Source organism: Engraulis encrasicolus, chromosome 15 (assembly GCF_034702125.1).
Source record: "Engraulis encrasicolus isolate BLACKSEA-1 chromosome 15, IST_EnEncr_1.0, whole genome shotgun sequence".
NCBI classification, from domain to species: domain Eukaryota; kingdom Metazoa; phylum Chordata; class Actinopteri; order Clupeiformes; family Engraulidae; genus Engraulis; species Engraulis encrasicolus.
The window spans coordinates 7,518,623-7,538,622 of NC_085871.1; the positions used below are offsets into that span (position 1 = coordinate 7,518,623).

At 45.4% G+C, this 20,000-nt stretch overlaps 1 protein-coding gene across 1 annotated transcript in view; it reads right to left on the reverse strand.

Moving 5' to 3' along the window:
* The window catches only part of nrxn1a (neurexin 1a), a 201,087-nt gene that overhangs the window by 120,163 nt on the left and 60,924 nt on the right, over positions 1–20,000 (reverse strand). Inside the window, exons 5-8 of the mRNA XM_063216926.1 lie at positions 7,274–7,575; positions 5,898–5,942; positions 4,508–4,669; positions 200–650 (exon numbers count right to left, since the gene is read on the reverse strand). Of these exons, the coding sequence (XP_063072996.1) occupies positions 200–650; positions 4,508–4,669; positions 5,898–5,942; positions 7,274–7,575 (960 nt within the window). The remainder of the gene's footprint in view (positions 1–199; positions 651–4,507; positions 4,670–5,897; positions 5,943–7,273; positions 7,576–20,000) is intronic.

Genomic DNA, 20,000 nt, shown 5'->3' on the forward strand with positions numbered 1-20,000 from the left:
GAATGTGACAAAAGAAACGGGTTTGGATGTTTTTTCATCACTGCAATATAAAAAAGCCCTGCTCACTGAATGTGCAATATATAGCAAAAGTATTTCCGACTATTGTTTTTTAAAAATTACAGTCATTTAAATAAGACATTTTTAAATGTAAATATGTTTTAAAATTGCTAACATGTATAATACAATACAATATGCCTACCTGATCTTCCGTCCCGCTGGAAGTCTACATGGTACCACTCTCCGTCGTTGACCTTCTTGTTGATGGCCAGGGTCTTGGTGGTGCCGGAGCCCATGTCCAAGAGCAGGTAGAGGTGTCCGTCCAGCATCTCGATGGCAAAGAAGTCCACCTTGAGCGTGACGGGGCTCTTGGGGTCCTTCTGCTGCTGCTGCTGCTGCTTGGGCTTGCCGTGGCTGAAGAGGATGAGCCCGTTGGGCTCGGTGGTGCGGAAGTCGAAGGAGATGGAGCCGGCCTTCTTGGCCGTCCACTTGTTGAGCGTGACGTAGGACTCGGGCGTCTCGAAGGTGACGGGGTCCAGGGTGGCCACGCTCTCGCACTTGAAGGCCACCGTGCCACTCACCTTCATCTTGGGGTCGCCCTGCTTAGCTAGTCTGGAGAGCTCCAGACGCACGTCGTTGTTCTTGTACACAACCTTTCATTTTGGTTGTTTTAAGTGGTGACAGGAAGGAAGGAAGGAAGGAAGAGATGGAGAAGGATAGAGAGAAGGAGAGAAATACCAGTCAGTCACAGTGGAAATGGCAGACGCGCTCAAATATAGTCTTAGACGAACAGTGTTTTCTGTCAAGCTGTAGACATAAACGCCTACTGTTAAAACCGTCCATCAAAACCTTACACCGTAGGCAAACCCTTGAGATGTAATAACATGATGCTCTGTACATTTTTGATTGATCTCAGCAGGCTCGGCTGCTGGAGAGAAAAACCCTCTTAGCGTGCTACATTGCTTAGATCAAAATGCCAAAAAGAAAAAAAGAGCCTAGATTTTAAAAAAAATGTGCAAAACGTGCCAAGAACATGTTATTTTCCTGTCTCTCTCTCTTGCGTTTGGTTATATTCAAGTCCTCTGTTGTGTCTCTGCTCTCACCAGTGAAGCTGAAACTCTTGTGATTTAGGCACGGGGGGCTGTGAAGTGTTCAATTGCAACCCGTGCTTTTTAATTCCGCTTCGATTTCATCTGAGCCCATGCCAGGAAGGAGATAATGGAATGGGGATGCAATAAAAGGATATCGATGATGCTTCAGAAATGCCAATCAAGTGGGCAGCCACTCAGACCGTTCCGGCAATTAATGATCAGCATGAGGTTTTATATTTTTTTAATCTTCTCCAGAAGCTATTGTATCAGTGCATTCCTAGTCATAAACTCATGTGGGGAAAGCGAGGAGCGGCTTTATCAGTGATAAACTACTATGGGATAAACAGGGCCCTAAGCTGGTGAAGGAAGGCACTTACAGCAGGTGCCACGCGGGGATGAGGGACTTAACATCTGTCACCGTCGCAGGATTCTGAGGATTGGGCGCCTGAAAATCGCTGACCAAAGGTCTCCGAGGTGCCAACGATGAAAATAAACACTTAATGATGGATGTGCTGATGTTGTGTCTTCACCACGAAAAAAAGCTGAACATTAGAATCAATCAGAGGCAGAGGCCCATCCTCAGGCGCATAGGGACACGTACACACACCTTACTGTATATGCCCATGTCTTGTCCGAAAGAATATTTCAGAATATTTTTCCTGGTCCCCTGAAATGGCACTGCTGTGTCATCGTTTGGCATAAAGACAACAAACTCCACCCAAAACCTCACCCTTTGACACACACGCACACAGACACACACGCGCGCGCGCGCATACACACAAACACGCACTTACGCATACACACACACACACACGCACGCACACACATGCACACACACACACACACACACACACACACACACACACACACACACACACACACACACACGCACACGCACACGCACACACACACACGCACGCACATAAACAAACAAACAAAGAAACAACTTCTCCTTTCTCAGTCTGTCCCTCCGCGAGAGCGTTCACTAATATTGTCTGGGTCCGGTCACCAGCCATATTAATAGTATTGATGTTGGTGTGGATGTGCAATGTGGAGGATCACTGCCGAATCCTCTTAGAGTGGATTATTGGCAGGGCCCTACAGCATTAGCATGTGTCTCTACTCCGCGGGTCTCAGACCTTCCGCTACACCCTCTAATCTGCCCAAATGACAGCTGATAGCATTAAGTCTGACTGCTGTGTGGGATTACCCTTGACATGGGGGGTCCTGTCATGGCGTTCGACCCGATGTTGTAGCGGAAAAACACGCTTGTGCGTGCGCATTCATTTGACACTCAGATTGATTGCTAACCCACTGCTTTTGATGTTGCGGCTGTTGCTAACACGGCAATGGGGAGCGGTTGCAGCGTTAGCTTTTGGGCTAGCGCCGAGTCGACACAAAGGGTCAATGGAGCCCAGGGTCAAACGAGTAGGATTCTGTGCTAGGTCTCTCATGGGCCATTCGTACTGCAACGTGTGAAGCACACAAGCAGGGCCACATTGCTAGATTAAGCACATGCTCATTGAGGATGAGCTCATCGAAGACCGGTGACCTGTTCCTATTGCATGTGTGGAGTTAACTTGTGCCAAAAACAAAATATTTTCTTCACAAGTGTGAAGAGGAATGCCTCTTCAAAATCAAGACATGGCTGTGGTCAGAAAAACTGTGCAAACTTGATATGTGTCAATTGTACTAGCACATGGATTTGATTTCCTTGTGCTCATCGTTTTCCTCTAAGTCCACAGAACTGAATGAATCAATGTTACTGAATGCATCATTCAGTAGACCAGTACCTTTCTGAAGTTGTTTCACTTTCTGCAGTTCGAACTCTAATCACCCACTGATTTGCAAAGCTAAATAGCCAGTTGGAGCAATCCTTCAAATTGATGGCTGCTCTGCGGCTGGCCCGAAAATGATTAGCTAGGGGTCTGTGAGAGCTGCAGAAGCCCTTCACAGCAGCCAAATGAGAGCTGAGCTGCAGATGCTCTTCAACTGGCCAGACACTTTTGAGACACCTGACCTTTGGCGGGAAGAGCTGTGTGCCCTTTAGCGATGACCGGCAGAAGCTCAATCATGTTTGTGTGAACTTCTCCACCTGAAATTCAGTTGAGGACACTCCTCCTAGTTTCAGGTAGTCCTGAACACAAAAGGTGACACTTGACTAGTTTTTGATTTGACAATGGCAAGTAGGACAGCCCACTCAAAATGCGATGAAAAGAATTGAATCTGACTTGCCAGAACGCAGAGCAACAAAGTAGATTTTTATGGGGAAACTAAAAAGAAAAAGTCTATCAACATGTGACATTTGAGTGAAAAATTAATAACCAAAGTGCAGTAAAATGATACGAAGACAAACAATCTCTGAACCTGATCAAACTTGAAAACGAGGCAGTTTTTTATCTGGCTTTGAGAGCAGAGACACAGCTGCAGACTATAAAAATAACACAACAAATTCTCACCCTTTCGTTATTAAAAAAGAACAAACCTACAGAACAGAAGTCTAATTTTCACATACAGACATTTTATGTCCCATGTTTCACTTTATTTGTAAAATGTTCCAAAGTTTATTTTACACTATTTGTTATCATTTCTTCCCGATTTGTTTATGCCAATGCCGCTAATGTTGTGTGACCTATTTCCAAATCAACACGGTCTGGAAATGAGGCAACAGCTTCACCGACATTCATTACTGAGATGATTTGAGGGGTGTAGCTGTGTCTCCATTGCAGGCAGCTAGAGGGCCTGTGTAAAGCGAGCGCTGTGTCGACTGATAAATAATTCCCTCTGTAGCTGATGTGCACGCTCTGAGGTTCGCATCGCCTGCACAAAAAAACACTCAGCCAGAACACAAGAAGTGAGAGAGGAGAGAGCAGGAGAAGAGAGAGAGACTAGGAGAGAAGGAGAGAGAACGAACGGAGAGAAGGAGAGGAAAAGAGCGAGAGAGATCGCTCCTGAGAGTGGAGGCTCATGGGAAAGAGCCTGATGTTGATAGTAGTCAAAATAATGCCAAAATAAACAGCAGAGGAAAGACTGTTCTGTTAGCGGTAACGCCTTTTGAATCGCTCTGTGTCGTCGACTAATTAGAAACCTGAGCTAAAAATTGTGTCATAGCTCAGGGAGTACCCACTGCGTACATCAAACATGCCACAGTTTACAGCACCTTTTCGACACCACAAATATTTGAGCATTTATGCAGCTTTACAGCTACGGTTTAATTTGGTGTGGCATTAAAAGCTGTCAAGAACTCAATGACATTGCGAATTGATACTGTAAGCGTGGGGACTCCAGAGTGTACTCAATCACCAGAGGTTGGACAGGGCCCTTCACTTCAGCTGTCAGGCAGCCAAGGCCCAGACCTAGAGAGCCCTGGCCCGCCGTAACCCGAGAGAGGGTGCTTGGAAGAGGGCGATGGTGTTTACCTCCTTTAGGCAGCCCATAAAGTTGTTGCTAACTGGGGATCCGGGGAGATCGGCCGTGCTGGGGCTTCCTCCGACATAGAAAAAGTCGTCAGAGCCTAGCATGGTGTAGTCCTCTTGTGTATATCCAGTGGTGGTGAGAATTCCATCCACGGATATTGTTACCTAGGCAACAAAGCACAGGGAAAGGACACGCTATATTCACAGTAACTCCAAACGCTGTTATCGAGTTTGGTTCCCCTCATATGGATTTTGGGTATACTTGGTTCGTTGTTTATCAGTTCTTTATTTGTTTGTTCTCATTTACGTATTGTGATTGATTTCTCTTCAATTGATTTTTGTGTGAAATCCATTTTCATGTCTTTTCCATGTCTTTTTTCTCTCAAGTTTATTGTTTGAGCTTTTGTTTTCCCCCTTTGCAGAGGGATTCTAGTCTGCCACACCCAGGGGGCGTGTTAGTGTTAGTAGAAGCATTTGTTGTTAGTATAGCCAGGACTTGAACACAAAAGTTACTCAGCAGACACAAAAATGGTGTTAGTAGGGTATGTGTCAAGGTTTTGTTAGCATGGTTAGAAGAACTGTTAGTATTGTATTCATATGAAGTCAAACAGAAAATCAAATGGAGAAAAAACGAACGAAAAAAACAAACACAATGCCACAAGGTTAAGACAACATGTTACAAGCAGTTATAGCAACATCTGTAAATGAATCTGATTGGATGGAGGCATGCAGTTTAGTGCCCTCCCTCTCGGCATGCACACAAATGGCTGACAGGAAGTAGTTTTTTAGTGTGGAGGGAGAAAAACACGGAGCAAAGAGGGAGGGACACCGACACACAGCAGCACTGCTGACAAGACCAACCACAGTGGCATGTGGCCATGCACAAGCACACGTTTTGCTTCACAGAAGGCAAGAAAGAAAGAAAAAGATTGATTTTTGTAAAGAAAAAAACAGCTGAATGGCAAGAGATGAGACCAGTGTCCACTGAAACTAGCCTCGCCCATGTTTCTTGCAGGCTGACTGGATAGGTCGCTAGCTGACCTCACCTCATGTCATTCCGGGGTGAAAGGTCAAAGCACTGGCTGGGCCAATGAGGAGGCAGAAGCAGGACCAGCCAGGAGACCAGTGAGTGAAGCACAGTGCAATGCAAGGGTAAAAAAAAGGAGCGAGGAGGTGCAACAAATGCACCTGGAAAGTGGTGAGTGAAACAGAAATGAAAGGCTGGACCAAAAAAAAAAATAGAGAATAGAATTGGGAAGTGGGGGGAATAAGCGTAAAATAGTACCAACCGCAGGTTCCCCCATTTTTGTATAGTATTGATGTCTACGGCTCAAAAAAAGGAAAATAGACACACGGCAAACCCAAACTAAGAAACAATTAGAATGATATCTACCGAACAATGTAGTTTGTTTACCATAGCGTGTCCAATGCCTGAATGCTTTGTGGAAAAGGGGGGAGAAAGGAAATTAAAAAGCTGTGAACAGAACACCGGCTCCTCACTCAAAAAAGATATGATGGTCTCTTGCCAAAGGTTAGTAACACTGCGTTGAACGTTAGTAGAAAAGATATACTTGTTAGTAGAATGATACATTCCATGGATGAAAGGTTAGTCAATTTGTTTTTTGTTTTCAAAAGCAGGTTAGTAAAACGTCTGAGACGGGCATAAAACAAGGGGAAAGGGGAAAGGGGAAGAAGAGAGAGGCAGACTAGAGATTTGCAGCAAGGGGCTTGCTCCCTGCTGACTCAGTAGGTTTTCCTCCTAGATGTCACCACACTCCTCCTCTGCATAAAGCTATCAGTCATCCTCTCCTGGCCTCACTGCACCCTGCAAAGCAGGAATATTTGTCATCTGATGCTCGGCGTAACGGACAGAAATCTAATATATCACCAAGACCATGTGCCTGTTCTACGCTATGTCTATAGAAGGCAGGCACTCTGAAATTTTCATAACTGCTTACATACAAAGCTGTACCTAAAGGCAAGGCATGCCATGGTCCTGCACGGAGACTCGAGGGAATCGCTCTAGTGTGCTGACGCAAGGTTGCCTCCACTCCCTGCCTTCTTGTCAGCCGTGCCGAGGAGGAGGACGGAGTGGGCTGGGGATTTAGCACACGGTCCTCTCACAAAATCTCATCAAACTTCACTTTCCTCCTCTATATATTCTACACTTCAGCAGGAGCTGGTTATTATTTTATATATGCGGTTTATCTTTTCTTGCTGCCTTTATCTCACCTCAATGGTGCGTGCAGGAGCACAGCACATTTTATTATAAGGTCTGCAAAAATATTTCAATAATTTATTACGCTGTGCAGTCCTATACTTGCCTGGTGTATATTATTTATATGAAGCAGTATGAATAATTGCTTTGTTGTTAAATGTTGATGTTGTCAAATGCCTACGTCAGAATAAACGACTCATTACAGCTTATTTTTCTTAGAGTCGTTGTAAATGCCACACAAAAGCACTCCACTCCACTACAGTACAGTAGCTCACAGCAGGTAGCTCAGTGTATGTTTTTGTACCATAATAACTACTGTGGTTTAACTGTGCTCTGTATTACACCTTGATTATTCATTTTTGCTCCTGCAGAAAGAGCTGTTTTATCACAGCAGGAAAGGCTGTGAGATTTTTTAAAAATACACCAGGCCAGAGCCAGACATTGTAGTCGTGGCACCATGAGTATAAAATCATGACCATCATCATCATCAGCGAAACTTCCAATCCAACTCCAATCCACATCCCGGCGGGCCCGGCCTCTGCGCGCGTTACCTGTCGGAGATTCCGTGTAACCTTGACATCGTGCCAGGCATTGTCATTAAATTTGCCGTTGACCGGCTCCACCAGGGCCTCGAAGGCCCCCGAGCCCAGGTTGATGACCAGCGACACGGCCCCGTTCTTCAGCGCCAGGTTCACGTAGTCGGCCGACTTGCCCGTGTGCAGCATCAGGCCGTTACGCTGCAGCGTCTTGAAGGAGAGCGTGATCTCGTCGCTGCTGCTCTGGATGGGGTTGGGCGACAGGTCGTAGCAGAAGTACTCCGAGCCTTTGAATGTGGCCACGTATTCTTCTTTCACTAAAGAGAGAGAGAGAGAGAGAGATAGATGGAGGAGAGGAGGGGGAAAAAATGTAGGAGGGGGGTGCGTTGGTGAAAAGAGAACAGCCAGACACCAGACACGTTATTAACCGGAACTTTTCAGATTCAAGTTTGAACACTTTGCAGACAGTCTGAGGCAACCTGGATTCCTAAGCAACAATAGCATGCTCCAATTCGTCTAGTTCCACAAGTGCACTTCATTTAGCTGAGTGCTCTTATCGACTCCTCTATTTGAAAAGTTCCTAGCTGAAAAGTTGGGCTAATTTAAGTCAGCCAGGTTAACTACAGCTGGAATAAAGTGGAACTAGATTAGCTCTTAATCTTACATCAAAATCCGGAATGCTTTACGACTCTGTTACTGTCAGTGAAGCTCAGACCAAATTATGATGACATAATAAGAAGAAAATTGATTCTGAACGTTTGAAGACAAAGTAGAGTGTCTATTTCTATTAACATATACACATATAATAAACAAAGAAAATCAATTTTAACATTCAAATCCAATGAGAGTTCCCATGACACAGCACTTTCATGACAATCTTTCTCCTTTTGCAGTGGCTGGTACATCAGATGCTTGTGGAGAGGAGGATGACACCGATCCGCTGGTAGTGATGAGACACACAAATGTGCACTGCTGACTCCCACCTGAAATACTTACCACCCGTTTCTTTTGTGCAGTCCAGATTCAGATGTCAAGAAGAAAGACCAGCTGATGGCAATATATCATAACAGAAATAAGAATCTCAGAAAGAAACTCACCTTCCAAAACTCTTAGGGGGAATCGATGCCTTTACGATGGGTACACACACACACACACACACACACACACACACACACACACACACACACACACACACACACACACACACACACACACACACACACACTTAGAGAGATAGAGGTCAAAGCCATCGAGCTCATAAATGGGTGCCAAGGTCCTTCATAATGATGACCATAAATAAAAGTAGCCAACATATCACAATGTAATTATCCAATCACTCACCGCCGGCTTCTACCCAGACAGGAGGACCTTGGCAGCAACTTCCTTCCTTCCCGGCTCAGATAGGAACATACTGTCCACTCTCATCTCTCAGAATGGCCCACACCATCCCCAAATACTACCAGTTTCTATTCAGTTTCAATTTCACAGTCATTTTTTACCAGACCACACAAATAAAGAGAGGCATGCCAACAGACTACCAAATGTGTTAGTTTGTATTCATACCAGTGAAATGACAATAAAGTTTACCAATCTAATCTGATCTGATCTAATCTAATCTAATCTAATCTAATCTAATCTAATCTAATCTAATCTAATCTAATCTAAAAAAGTGACAAACAATATCCTGTAAAAAGTGATACTTTTAACCGACCTAAAAGTGATAAGCAGATAAACAGATATTTTTATGTCTGTGGATAGTCCATATTGTATAGTGATTTTCCACTCAAAAAAAATAAATGCACTTGAATTAAACTCAACACAACAGCGTCATGTATTTTCATAGCATACAGGGCATTGTGAAGTTAAACCAACATAAAAAAGATCGATTGCAGCATATTTAGCTTATTTATTTCAGTGACATCATTTTTTACTGTGTGCCTTCCTTTGCCTTTGAAACAAAAGAGTAACGATAGAACAGGGAGACAGACCTCTCCCTCCCCCTAGCCAGCTAATTGTATGAGTACACACCATTATGGTGAATTTACAGTGCGCCTGAAAGGCCCTGCTCATGTTAAGAGCAGCGTCTTAATGAGACGGCCTGTCACTTTAACGGCCGGTTTAGCACGGGATTGGGTCAAATTAGCATAAATCATCAGATTTACGGCGTGGCCAGGGGCCAGCGTTGTAGTGTAATGTAGTGCAGTGTAGTGTAGTGTAGTGCAGTGCACTGCAGCCACGTTTGCTGTGGGATTATCTTGGCACTAACACACGCTGTGGTGGTAGGGAGAGAGTCCCACTGCGTTTACACTGTGTCCATCAATCTCCAACGCGGGCAGACATTGCACCTTTAATGTGCTCACCCATTGAAGGTGCTTTGGCCAAAATGCACTCAATAGATGAAGGGGCACGCACACGGTAACACACCTACAGAGCAGTCTGACTGGGCAAACAGTACACACAGACAGCTTTGTAAACAAACGGAAAAACTCAAACAGACATACGCTGACAAGCGCGCGCACGCACACACGCGCGCACACTGTGTGTGTACACCATCAGAGCAGGTACGCTTTGGTGCTCCCACTTTCACATCGCCTCTCTATTCTCTGACAGTGTCTCTCTCCCTCCCTCTCTCTCTCTCTCTCTCTCTCTCTCTCTCTCTCTTGCTGGCGTGCCTCCACGTCCCCTCCTCTGCTCTCGCTGACTCAGCGGTAACGGGACGCGGCACAGGAAGAGGCCTGCAGAGCGGAGCAGAGCCACAGCAGCAGTCAGCAGTCAGCCCTCTGGTCACACGGCCAAAGCGCTCTCCTGCCCTGCCCTGCCCTGCCCTGCTCCACCACTAATGCCACCACCAGCAGCACTGCCACGGCCACCGTCACCCTATTGCTCCACCCCAGATTAACCCACCAATCACAGATGAGGCTACACAAGTGCATTACGCAGTGTCAATTTGACTTATAGAGAGTTGAATTTCACACCGTAGCCAGTTGGCCCTACTCACAGTTTGTTGAAATAACACTGCAGAATTTACTGCATATGTCAACAGCTCGTTCCACTACCCATCCCCCACCCATATATCAGTAGCTGCTTGCATTAGCATATACTCATACACATACACTAAAATGTATTCTATCTGCCCCCTACCTACTTCGAAAGCCACAGCAGTTAACTCCCCACATACCCACACACACACACACACACAGGCATACTTTATCATAATTTACAATTGCTTGCCTATATCTGCCCCCATATGGTCACCAATTTCATCACATCTCAATCCGTCACCCTGTAATTCTCATCTTCGACACCTCGGATCGCGAATCTCACACCTCTTCACCCCTACACTTAGGAAATCCAATCTGCACTCACTGGCGGCCTTTCTCCCTCTCTGTGTCTCTCTTGGCGTCATTGCACTGCTCTTCAGACAGCACCATCTCATCAGCAGGCCCCCCTCTCTCCTCTGACAATGTGACAAGAGCAAGGACAGCATATTCGCATGTTGTGCGAAAACATCAAATTCCATTTGTCTCATGGTGATGCTGCTGCTACTGCTGCTACTGCTCCTCTCAAGTCTGCTCCTCCTCAAGCCTCTGCCTTCGCCTCCTTCGCACGCACTAACTCTCTCCTTTCTTTTCTCGACTCTACTTCTCTGCTGAGAGAGCTCTTTGTTTTATCGATTCTTGGCCGGTGACGATTAGCGGCATCTTTAATTAAAGATGGCATCCACGGTTGCTTTTGGCCGGCTCGTGCTGGTGCTAAGCAAGTACATACGTATGCGGCAGTGCTGACTGGGCAAGCGCTGTGCAATTAACGGCTATTCAAATCCAATCGGGTCTCCGCCCCCTTTTAAAATGCACCCAACAATGTTGCACTTTCAGCACAAGTCGTTTAGGCAAGTCGTTCTTCCCTTTTCTCGACAGTGCCAGGGGCAGTAGGAGTTTTTTGGGACTCGGAAAGTCACCAGGGAGAAATAGGGCCGACTGCAGATGCGCACGCTGTCCTACAGTGTGGCAAGCTGCTCCACCATTTTTTTTCCTCATAAGAAGATCTAACACAGATACAACACGGTGGCTAATTTGGGCCAACAAAAAGCAGCGTCAATACAAGCCATTTCACATCAGCTAAGTGAGGATTTAGAGAGAGTTTAAAGGCTGGTGTGTTTTTGAGAAGCACAACAAAACAATGGCTATTAGGCAGATACAGTATGTTAATGCTCTTTTTAATTAGCAGAGGTAACCCACCATGTCTGACAACTGGGGACTTCGGCAATCAACCGATGGTTGGCTCTTGCTGAAAAATTGCCGTGACAGGGAAAAGCTCATTAAAAGAACCACCGGGGCGAATGGGTTGCCATTCTTTGGAGGCAATTGGAAGTTCTCCTCCAGAATGATCTAAACGGCTCACAGCGTGCACACAGTCTGTTTCATAAGACTTCTCACAATCGACAGTGTGCACAGTCCCGTGCACTCCACTCTTCACTGAATAGTTATGATATTATTAGTTATCAAAATATTCTCTTACTGCCGTTTGGATCACACCAAGCCTTTTCCAAGAGCATAATAAACGGCTAGCATTTTATCAGGATGCAGATTATGTATCCAAAAAAAAAGTTACTCCTTTCATGAGACTGCACTATAATCAGCTAATCATCATTGCATGCCTAAACTCGTTTGGTAGAGGTGTCTCTCTGTTTGTTTGTCTGTTGGTATACAGCTGTGCTTGTCTTGAGCGTGCAAATTATGTATTGGAACAATTTTACCAATTACATTTGACGGCAGTTAAGGCTCGGAGAGAAACGGAAACTGAAGACTTGCAAGCAGTTGGCATGAATGTTTAATGTGGAAAAGAAAGTAATTATGAGTCCTTTTATATAGTCATGCAAAATTAAATGTGTGAGTGTGCGCAGAAATGCCTCATCCTCCATGCTTCATACAGGGCACAGCAGCAAAACACTGACAAGTGTCAGTAGAAACTCACTTGATGCTACTGACACATTCCATTTCCCCTCTGGTGAAACATGTCTTTGAGTCTCAGCAGGAGTGCACATAAACTGAGACTTGTTAGGAGAGGACTTGTGTCTATCACTTGTGCGACTCACTTGCTAAAAAAGAAACTAGCCGCGGGGGAGTGTTTGGCGGAAGGGGCGGGGGGGGGTCTGTGTGGCGCAGAACGCCAAGTCCCCCACATACTGGCCCGCATGCTCATGGATAACCAGGTTCGAGTCCGGCCTGGGTCATGGGTCCCTGCCCAGTCCCTCTCTCCCACTCTTCCTGTCATACTCTCAACTGTCCTATCAGCAATAAAGACACAAAAAGCCCTAAAAATATATATACATGTATTTTAAAAACTAACCTGGTCCCACTTATACTTCCTATGACGCTGTATAAAACATTATCTTCATTTCTATCTATCTATCTATCTATCTATCTATCTATCTATCTATCTATCTATCTATCTATCTATCTATCTATCTATCTATCTATCTATCTATCTATCTATCTATCTATCTATCTTCGCTTATCCATCGCTATATCTTCTGTATCAGTTCTCTCCCATAGGATTTTACTTTATGCATGACTGAGGGACAGGAATATACTGTATAGCAGACACACAGTCACAGTCTGACCAGAGTAAGGGAGTTTCAGTCATTGGTGTTGCAGTTAAAATAACAACGCAGACAATGGTCAATGGTTAAGTCCACATCTGAGGTATTATTTTTCTATTTAGTCTAAAATAGCCTTGTAGTTAAGATAGCCAGGCAAACAAGCTAAATGGGAAAAGTAACTGGGCGGGCATTTGACTAAAATACTAAACACTGTAATGGGCTTTTTAATGTTTCCCTCTTTTTCATTTGATGACAAACTTATAGAGTAACTGAAAGAGCATTACACACTAGTGTAGCTACGAACCCCTAAGCCCGACTGGACAAGATCATATACAACGTGAATACAGTACAGCGGGCCACCCGGGTCTGGCTATAAGAGCGAGGAGCGGAGGAGATGAATAGCCGGCCAGGCCAGTGCGGGGAGGAGAGAGCTGGACTAGACCGTCCGCCACGCACAGATAAATCTACAGGGAGGAGAAGTTCCCCTCCAGCATCACCAGCAGAGAGAAATCATTTACCAAACCTTTCAAGTAGCAGGCCCTGTATCTCATAGTTCATTTCTGCTTGAGGAGAGAGAAACAAGGGAGCGAGAGGTAGAAAAAAGGGAGGGAGAGATAAAGATGGAGAGAGCCAGAGATAAAGAGGGAAAGAAACAAAGGGAATCAGATAGATGGATAGAGAAAAGAAGAGCGAGAGAGAGAGACAGAGACAGAGAGAGAGCGAGAGGTGGGTACAGTACAGTAACTGTGCTGGTCTGCAACTACTCTTTCATTTTTTAGACTGCGTGCTGTAACAGGACCACAGAGATTTGTAGCCGAGTGGCGAGTACTCATCCGTAGTTGGCCCCACCACAGCCATGGGAACGGAGAGCAAATGAGTAAATGGGGGGGAGGTGGGCTTGGCGTAGGGTGGGGTGGGGTGGGGTTGGGGTTAGATACGAAACCGTAAACAGAATAATGGATTTCACGCCTCACTGTATCCCCCCGATCCTGATGACAACGGCACATTCGGAGGATTGCTAATTCGCCACATTTCAGCGGGTTTTGGCGGTGTAAAAAAAAGAGAGAGGATTCGCGGCTCTACTGGGACTGCCGACAACACACAACACACGGATGATCATTCCTTAGTAGTCTTACCCAACAAGGCTTTTTTCGTTTCACAAGAATTGGTTCTGGGTACTACTGCCAACATCAAACGAGAGAGAGAGAGAGAGAGGGAGGGAGAGATGAAACCCTTGTCAGGACCAAAACCAAATCCGAGCAGGTGTTAATTCTACCCGGTTTTATCACCTCCCATTTTTCACCTAGAAAACACATTATCACCGACTCATCCATCCACATGTAGCAAATACAAAGACAATCAGGCTCAAAAACACATTTTCTTCACACATTTGCAAGCTCTTACATCCCGGTACACAGCCACATAAACACATAAACACGTGCACACACTCACATGTGGCATCCTGCATTCCCTCTCTATTTTGCACTTTACAACACACACACACACACACACACACACACACACACACACACACACACACACACACACACACACACACACACACACACACACACACACACACACACACACACACACACACACACACACACACACACACACACAGACAGATGTTTGTAGCTGTCCATGGTGCTGAATGGGCATGCAAAGACACATGACATGCACACAGATACACACAGTGTAGACTTTCATGTGGCATCATACAGTAGTCCCTCTCTATTTAGCATTTTGCACACACACACACACACACACACACACACACACACACACACACACACACACACACACACACACACACACACACACACACACACCCACGCACACACGCACGCACGCACACACACACGCACATATACAGTACGCACACACACACACACACACACACACACACACACACACACACACACACACACACACACACACACACACACACACACACACACGCACGCACGCACGCACGCACGCACACACACACACACGCACATATACACAGCAGGTACCCACACACACACACACGCACACACACACACACATACACACAGCAGGTACCCACACCCAGCCACCCACACACACACACGAACACACACACACACACACACACACCCACACACACACACGCACGCACGCACGCACGCACACACACACACACACACACACACACACACACACACACACACACACACACACACACACACACACACACACACACACACACACACACACACACACGCACACACACACACACACAGGAGACACTTGGGCTTCATCTCCTTTGCTGCTCATACTGTACTCGTTCCCTTTTCTCTTCTACGGACAAACATCCTCCTCCACTTTAATCACTTTTGGCTCGGAGTCCCTGAACAATTTGCAGCCTTCGTATGTGTCCGTGCGCCAGTGTGAAGGAAGTACAGTGAAGATGGGGGCGTGTGGGCAGATATGTGTTATGAGAGAGAGAGAGAGAGAGAGAGAGAGAGAGAGAGAGAGAGTCTAATTGTGTCTCACTGTGATTATATTTGTTAGGACCATAGACTGTGTGCGTGTGCATGTGTGTGTGTGTGCCTGCTTAGCGTGTATGTATGTTTATAAGTATGACAGCCACTCCACCTCCACACGTTTTAAATTTAATGCTGAGAGAAGAGCGGGAGAGGAGAGGGGGAGGTGCCGCACGAAGTGTGGAACAAACAGACCAACCCACGGCACACCACTGCCTCTAATCATGGCTGCAAATGGCTTCTTCTTCTTCTTCTTCGCTCTCTCTCTCTCTCTCTCCCTCTCTCCCCCCTCTCTCTCTCTCTCTCTCTCTCTCTCTCTCTCTCTCTCTCTCTCTCTCTCTCTCTCTCTCTCTCTCTCTCGCTCTCTCTCTCTCTCTCTCACACACACACACACACACACACACACACACACACACACACACACACACACACACACACACACACACACACACACACACACACACACACACACACACACACATCATGCGCACAATTAGCTACAGAAGACACTGTCCAAGCATATGTGACATAGTGAACGCTTTTATTTCTGTTTCACATACTTTTCTCAGCATTTCATGGGGAAATGTGATCTTATTTTGTGCATGTAGCACTGTTCCCAAGTACGGAGAAAAAAACAAACGATCTGACAAAATGGAGGGAAAAAAGCTTTGCAAATCCAATCACTGAAATGTTAGAGGAGATTTCACAGAGCCTTCCCTCCTTACACTATACTGGCAGCCGCTTCAGACAGAAAAGCTAAGTTATTTAACATTCATGATGCAGGTATAGTGGGCATGTCCAATGGGACTTGGACTGAAATGGACAACAGAGATGGACACAATCACAAGCCTAAGCCTGCTAGCAACCCCCGCCTGCCCCCATTACGGGCCACACACACCGCACTCTCTCTCTCACACACACACACGCCACACACACACACACACACACACACGCAGAGAGGGAGGGAGGAAGAGAGACAGAGAGAGAGAGAGAGAGAGAGAGAGAGAGAGAGAAAGAGAGAGAGAGAGAGAGAGAGAGAGAGAGAGAGAGAGAGAGAGAGAGAGAGAGAGAGAGAGAGAGAGAGAGAGACCCCCATGGTGAGTCATGTACGCCATCGCGTATTTTACCACGGCCTATAAATGACACAATAGGGGTGGTTGTTTCTGCGCTGTAGAAATAGGCATGTAAAAAGAAAAAACTGCCACATTAAAAAAGGGGGGCCTGCATGCATTAACCGCGGGCCACACTTGGAATTATGCACGCTTGCTCGCTAGCTAGCGTAGCCAGCCGCTCATTTGCCAACTCGTCGTCGCGCGACAGTGCGGAGTCGGTCGGGAGCTTTAATGAGGGGACGGCCGCATCTCTGGCAGAAGCCTCTACCTAATGACACCGAGCTACAACCCACCACGACACCAGTGACAACAACAGCAGATAGCACCGCAATTACCCAGTGCTAAATATACACACCAGCGGAAAAAAAGCGTGTGACACACCAACGAGCTACACAAAAGTCATTAAACAGAGCAGGAGAATCTATGGCAAGGCAATGGGAGAAATAAGCACTGCTGCTGGACGACAAAAAAATACCCTCAAGTCTCCTCCGAGAGAAAGACAAGTGCATTAATTATACATTTACAAAACAACCCCGCAGTAAAGTAATTACATCAACAGCAGCAGCACTAACGGAAGGTTTTAAAAGTGAAGACGTTTTGTGGCCTCTTAGAGCACATAGTCAAATCGCTGCTAGTTGAAAATACTAAATCATTATATAGCATTGTTACAACATTAGTGAGAATCTTTTTAGCACCTAGAGTATATTTTAAAATCTAGTGAAGAGTTGACATGGAGTTAGTTGGAGAGAGAGGTGAGATAGAGTTAGGAAAATGACCCAGCCCAGATTCGAACCTTGGTCCTTCCCATGGGCAGGTTTTGCCCATTCCTGATGCGCCACAGCACCCCCTACAGACAGTCTTAAGTAACAAGACCCTTATGCATTCCTCTTCCCCTCCATGACTGCTGTCAGTACAAGTGACTCATCGAAAAAATCGCTTTCCCGATGTCTGAGCGGCACTGCGGGGCCACTTTCACAGGTGTGTTTTTGTTTAGGAGCCTATTAATGAACCCGGTGACTGATGAGGCCACCGCGCCAGAGATGACAGATTCTCCTTTCCTCGTTTGTCACCGCTGAGAACAAACGCTTACGACAGACATCACCGCCGGCCCCGCTTGCGCACGAGATGTCCCAATATGCTGCGGAGGTCGGTAGCGGTGAGCGTGACAAATGGCGTCGTCGTAAATTACCATTTTCAAATGAAACCAAAAGTCTAATCAGGAACCCGTGGATGCGCACCGGCCGCAGTTATATTTTTGTGTGTCAGAGAATGACGATGGCAGTTTTTCCTGAACGCGTGGAAATTAAAATCATAAAGTGTTTGATGGAAGATCTCTATCAGCATCTTTTTGTCTCTCTGTCTCTCTCTCTCTCTCTACCCCCCCCCCCCTCTCTCTCCCTGTGTGTGTGTGTGTGTGTGTGTGTGTGTGTGTGTGTGTGTGTGTGTGTGTGTGTGTGTGTGTGTGTGTGTGTGTGTGTGTGTGTGTGTGTGTGTGTGTGTGTGTGTGTGTGTGTGTGTGTGTGTGTGTTCCTTTTATGGAGGTTTGTAATTGGCTCTGTGATTTACAGTACCATGGACAGCTGTCAAAGCATCTGACAGAAATGAGAAATTCAGTGACTACTGCAACTCTTTCCTTTCAAAACTGCTGCTAGATCTCTCTCTCTCTCTCTCTCTCTCTCTCTCTCTCTCTCTCTCTCTCTCTCTCTCTCTCTCTCTCTCTCTCTCTCTCTCTCTCTCTCTCTCTCTCTCTCTCTCTCTCTCTCTCTCTCTCTCCTCAACTCCATATCTTTCTCTTCCTCCTTCTGTCAGTCTGTCTGCCTCCCACCCTACCTCTCTTTTAGCCTGCAACACTGAGAACATCGAGAGTGCTACTGGCATAAGTAGAGAAGGCTATTGAAAGGCATCTAGGTCAAGAAAAAACAGCGAAGCATGACGGCCACCAGCTACACAATAGGCTTCTGGCGTGAATGTACCCCTCGTTCCCGGTTTAACCCTCTAAGCACCTGCCGGCCTGTTGAAAACCTTGCTTGAGTTCTCGCACCTGAAGCCGTACAGGACAGCAGCAGCCAGCAGCGCAGGCTTAATATGCTTTCGTAAGCTGTGTTGAAGTCAGTGGAGGGAAGGTGTCATCTCAGCCGAGGTATTTTTAGCTGGTTTAAATATGATAATATGATGCAGAAAGCTCCCCTGTGACTGTGGCTCGGTGAGTGTGTGTGACCTCTCTGCCTAGCGTTTCTGACAGCCCAGAGTGTAATTTCTATTGTTTTGCATTACAAGTGGTGCACGCATGCACACACATATGCACAGGCACATACACCGCAAAGCCGTCCACAACCATTTTTCCACCTCTTTTATTCATCGTGTCTTCACCTTTTATGCTGCCGTAAAGATGAACTGAATGAGAAAATGGACTTTATTGACTTCCTCTATTCAAAGCACGGCTCGGATAACCATGGGTCACCGTCTGATTTATGAATAGCTTCCATTGAATACATCTTAATCCATAGACTGGTCTTCATAAGAGGTGTGCTGCTAACAGCAATACGGCTCACTGTTCTGAAAAAGATGAATAATGGCTAAGAGTAGCAGCACCACAAAGTACTAATATACGGTAGTTGAAATAATACTACACTAGAGCTATTATTATTTAATCTAGGTTAGTATCTACTATTGCTACGCATAGAGCGGTTATGGTGGTTAAGGAGAAAACAGTACGGAATTACTTAGATAAAAGCTGGATTCAGAAACTGCAATATTCTACCATAGATTCTAAATCACTTGTCTAAACTTGTGCAAAATCACAGGTGATATCATTAACTAACACTGCTATCACAAATATAATTATTATCTGGCTGGAAAAAATATATGGTAATGGGGTGCTGCTGCGTCAGAAAGTTTTAAATGGAATGAAAATGTTTATGTTGATGTTTATGCTTCCAATACAACATATTAACAGTTGACATCAAAACTGCACAAGTGAAAGCTACTGTATCTCTTCATTTCACTTTATTCAACAGTAAAGGTTAAAAAAATGAGAACAGATTTATCTAATTATACATTAATGTTAAAACAAGTGAAATTAACGTCAGTCTATTTTAATGTTTAAATTGTATTTCAATTGGCCACGTTAATATAGGCTATAGCACTTTGGTTGGACACAGCATTTTGACGTGTAGTCCTGTGCAGAAATGCATCTATTATTTTCCTCCCCACTGGTTCATTCCATGAACAAACAGGGAGGTTTACTTGAAATGCAGGAATGATATACTAACAGGCAGGCAAGGGACTATTTATAAAGGATCTATTTATTTATTTAGAGGATAGCTTTGCTGAGATGCAAGCAGCTCACACGCATTCTCACTATTGCAAAGCAGTTGATGACTTGAGTAGGCATCCGCATTGCTAAAAACAATGGGAAACATAGAAAACAATTTCAATGGCAAACATTAATGTTGATCACAGTAGGAGACATACAAACATTGTCAGCATGTTAGCGTGATGTCGGTACTCTGCCATTT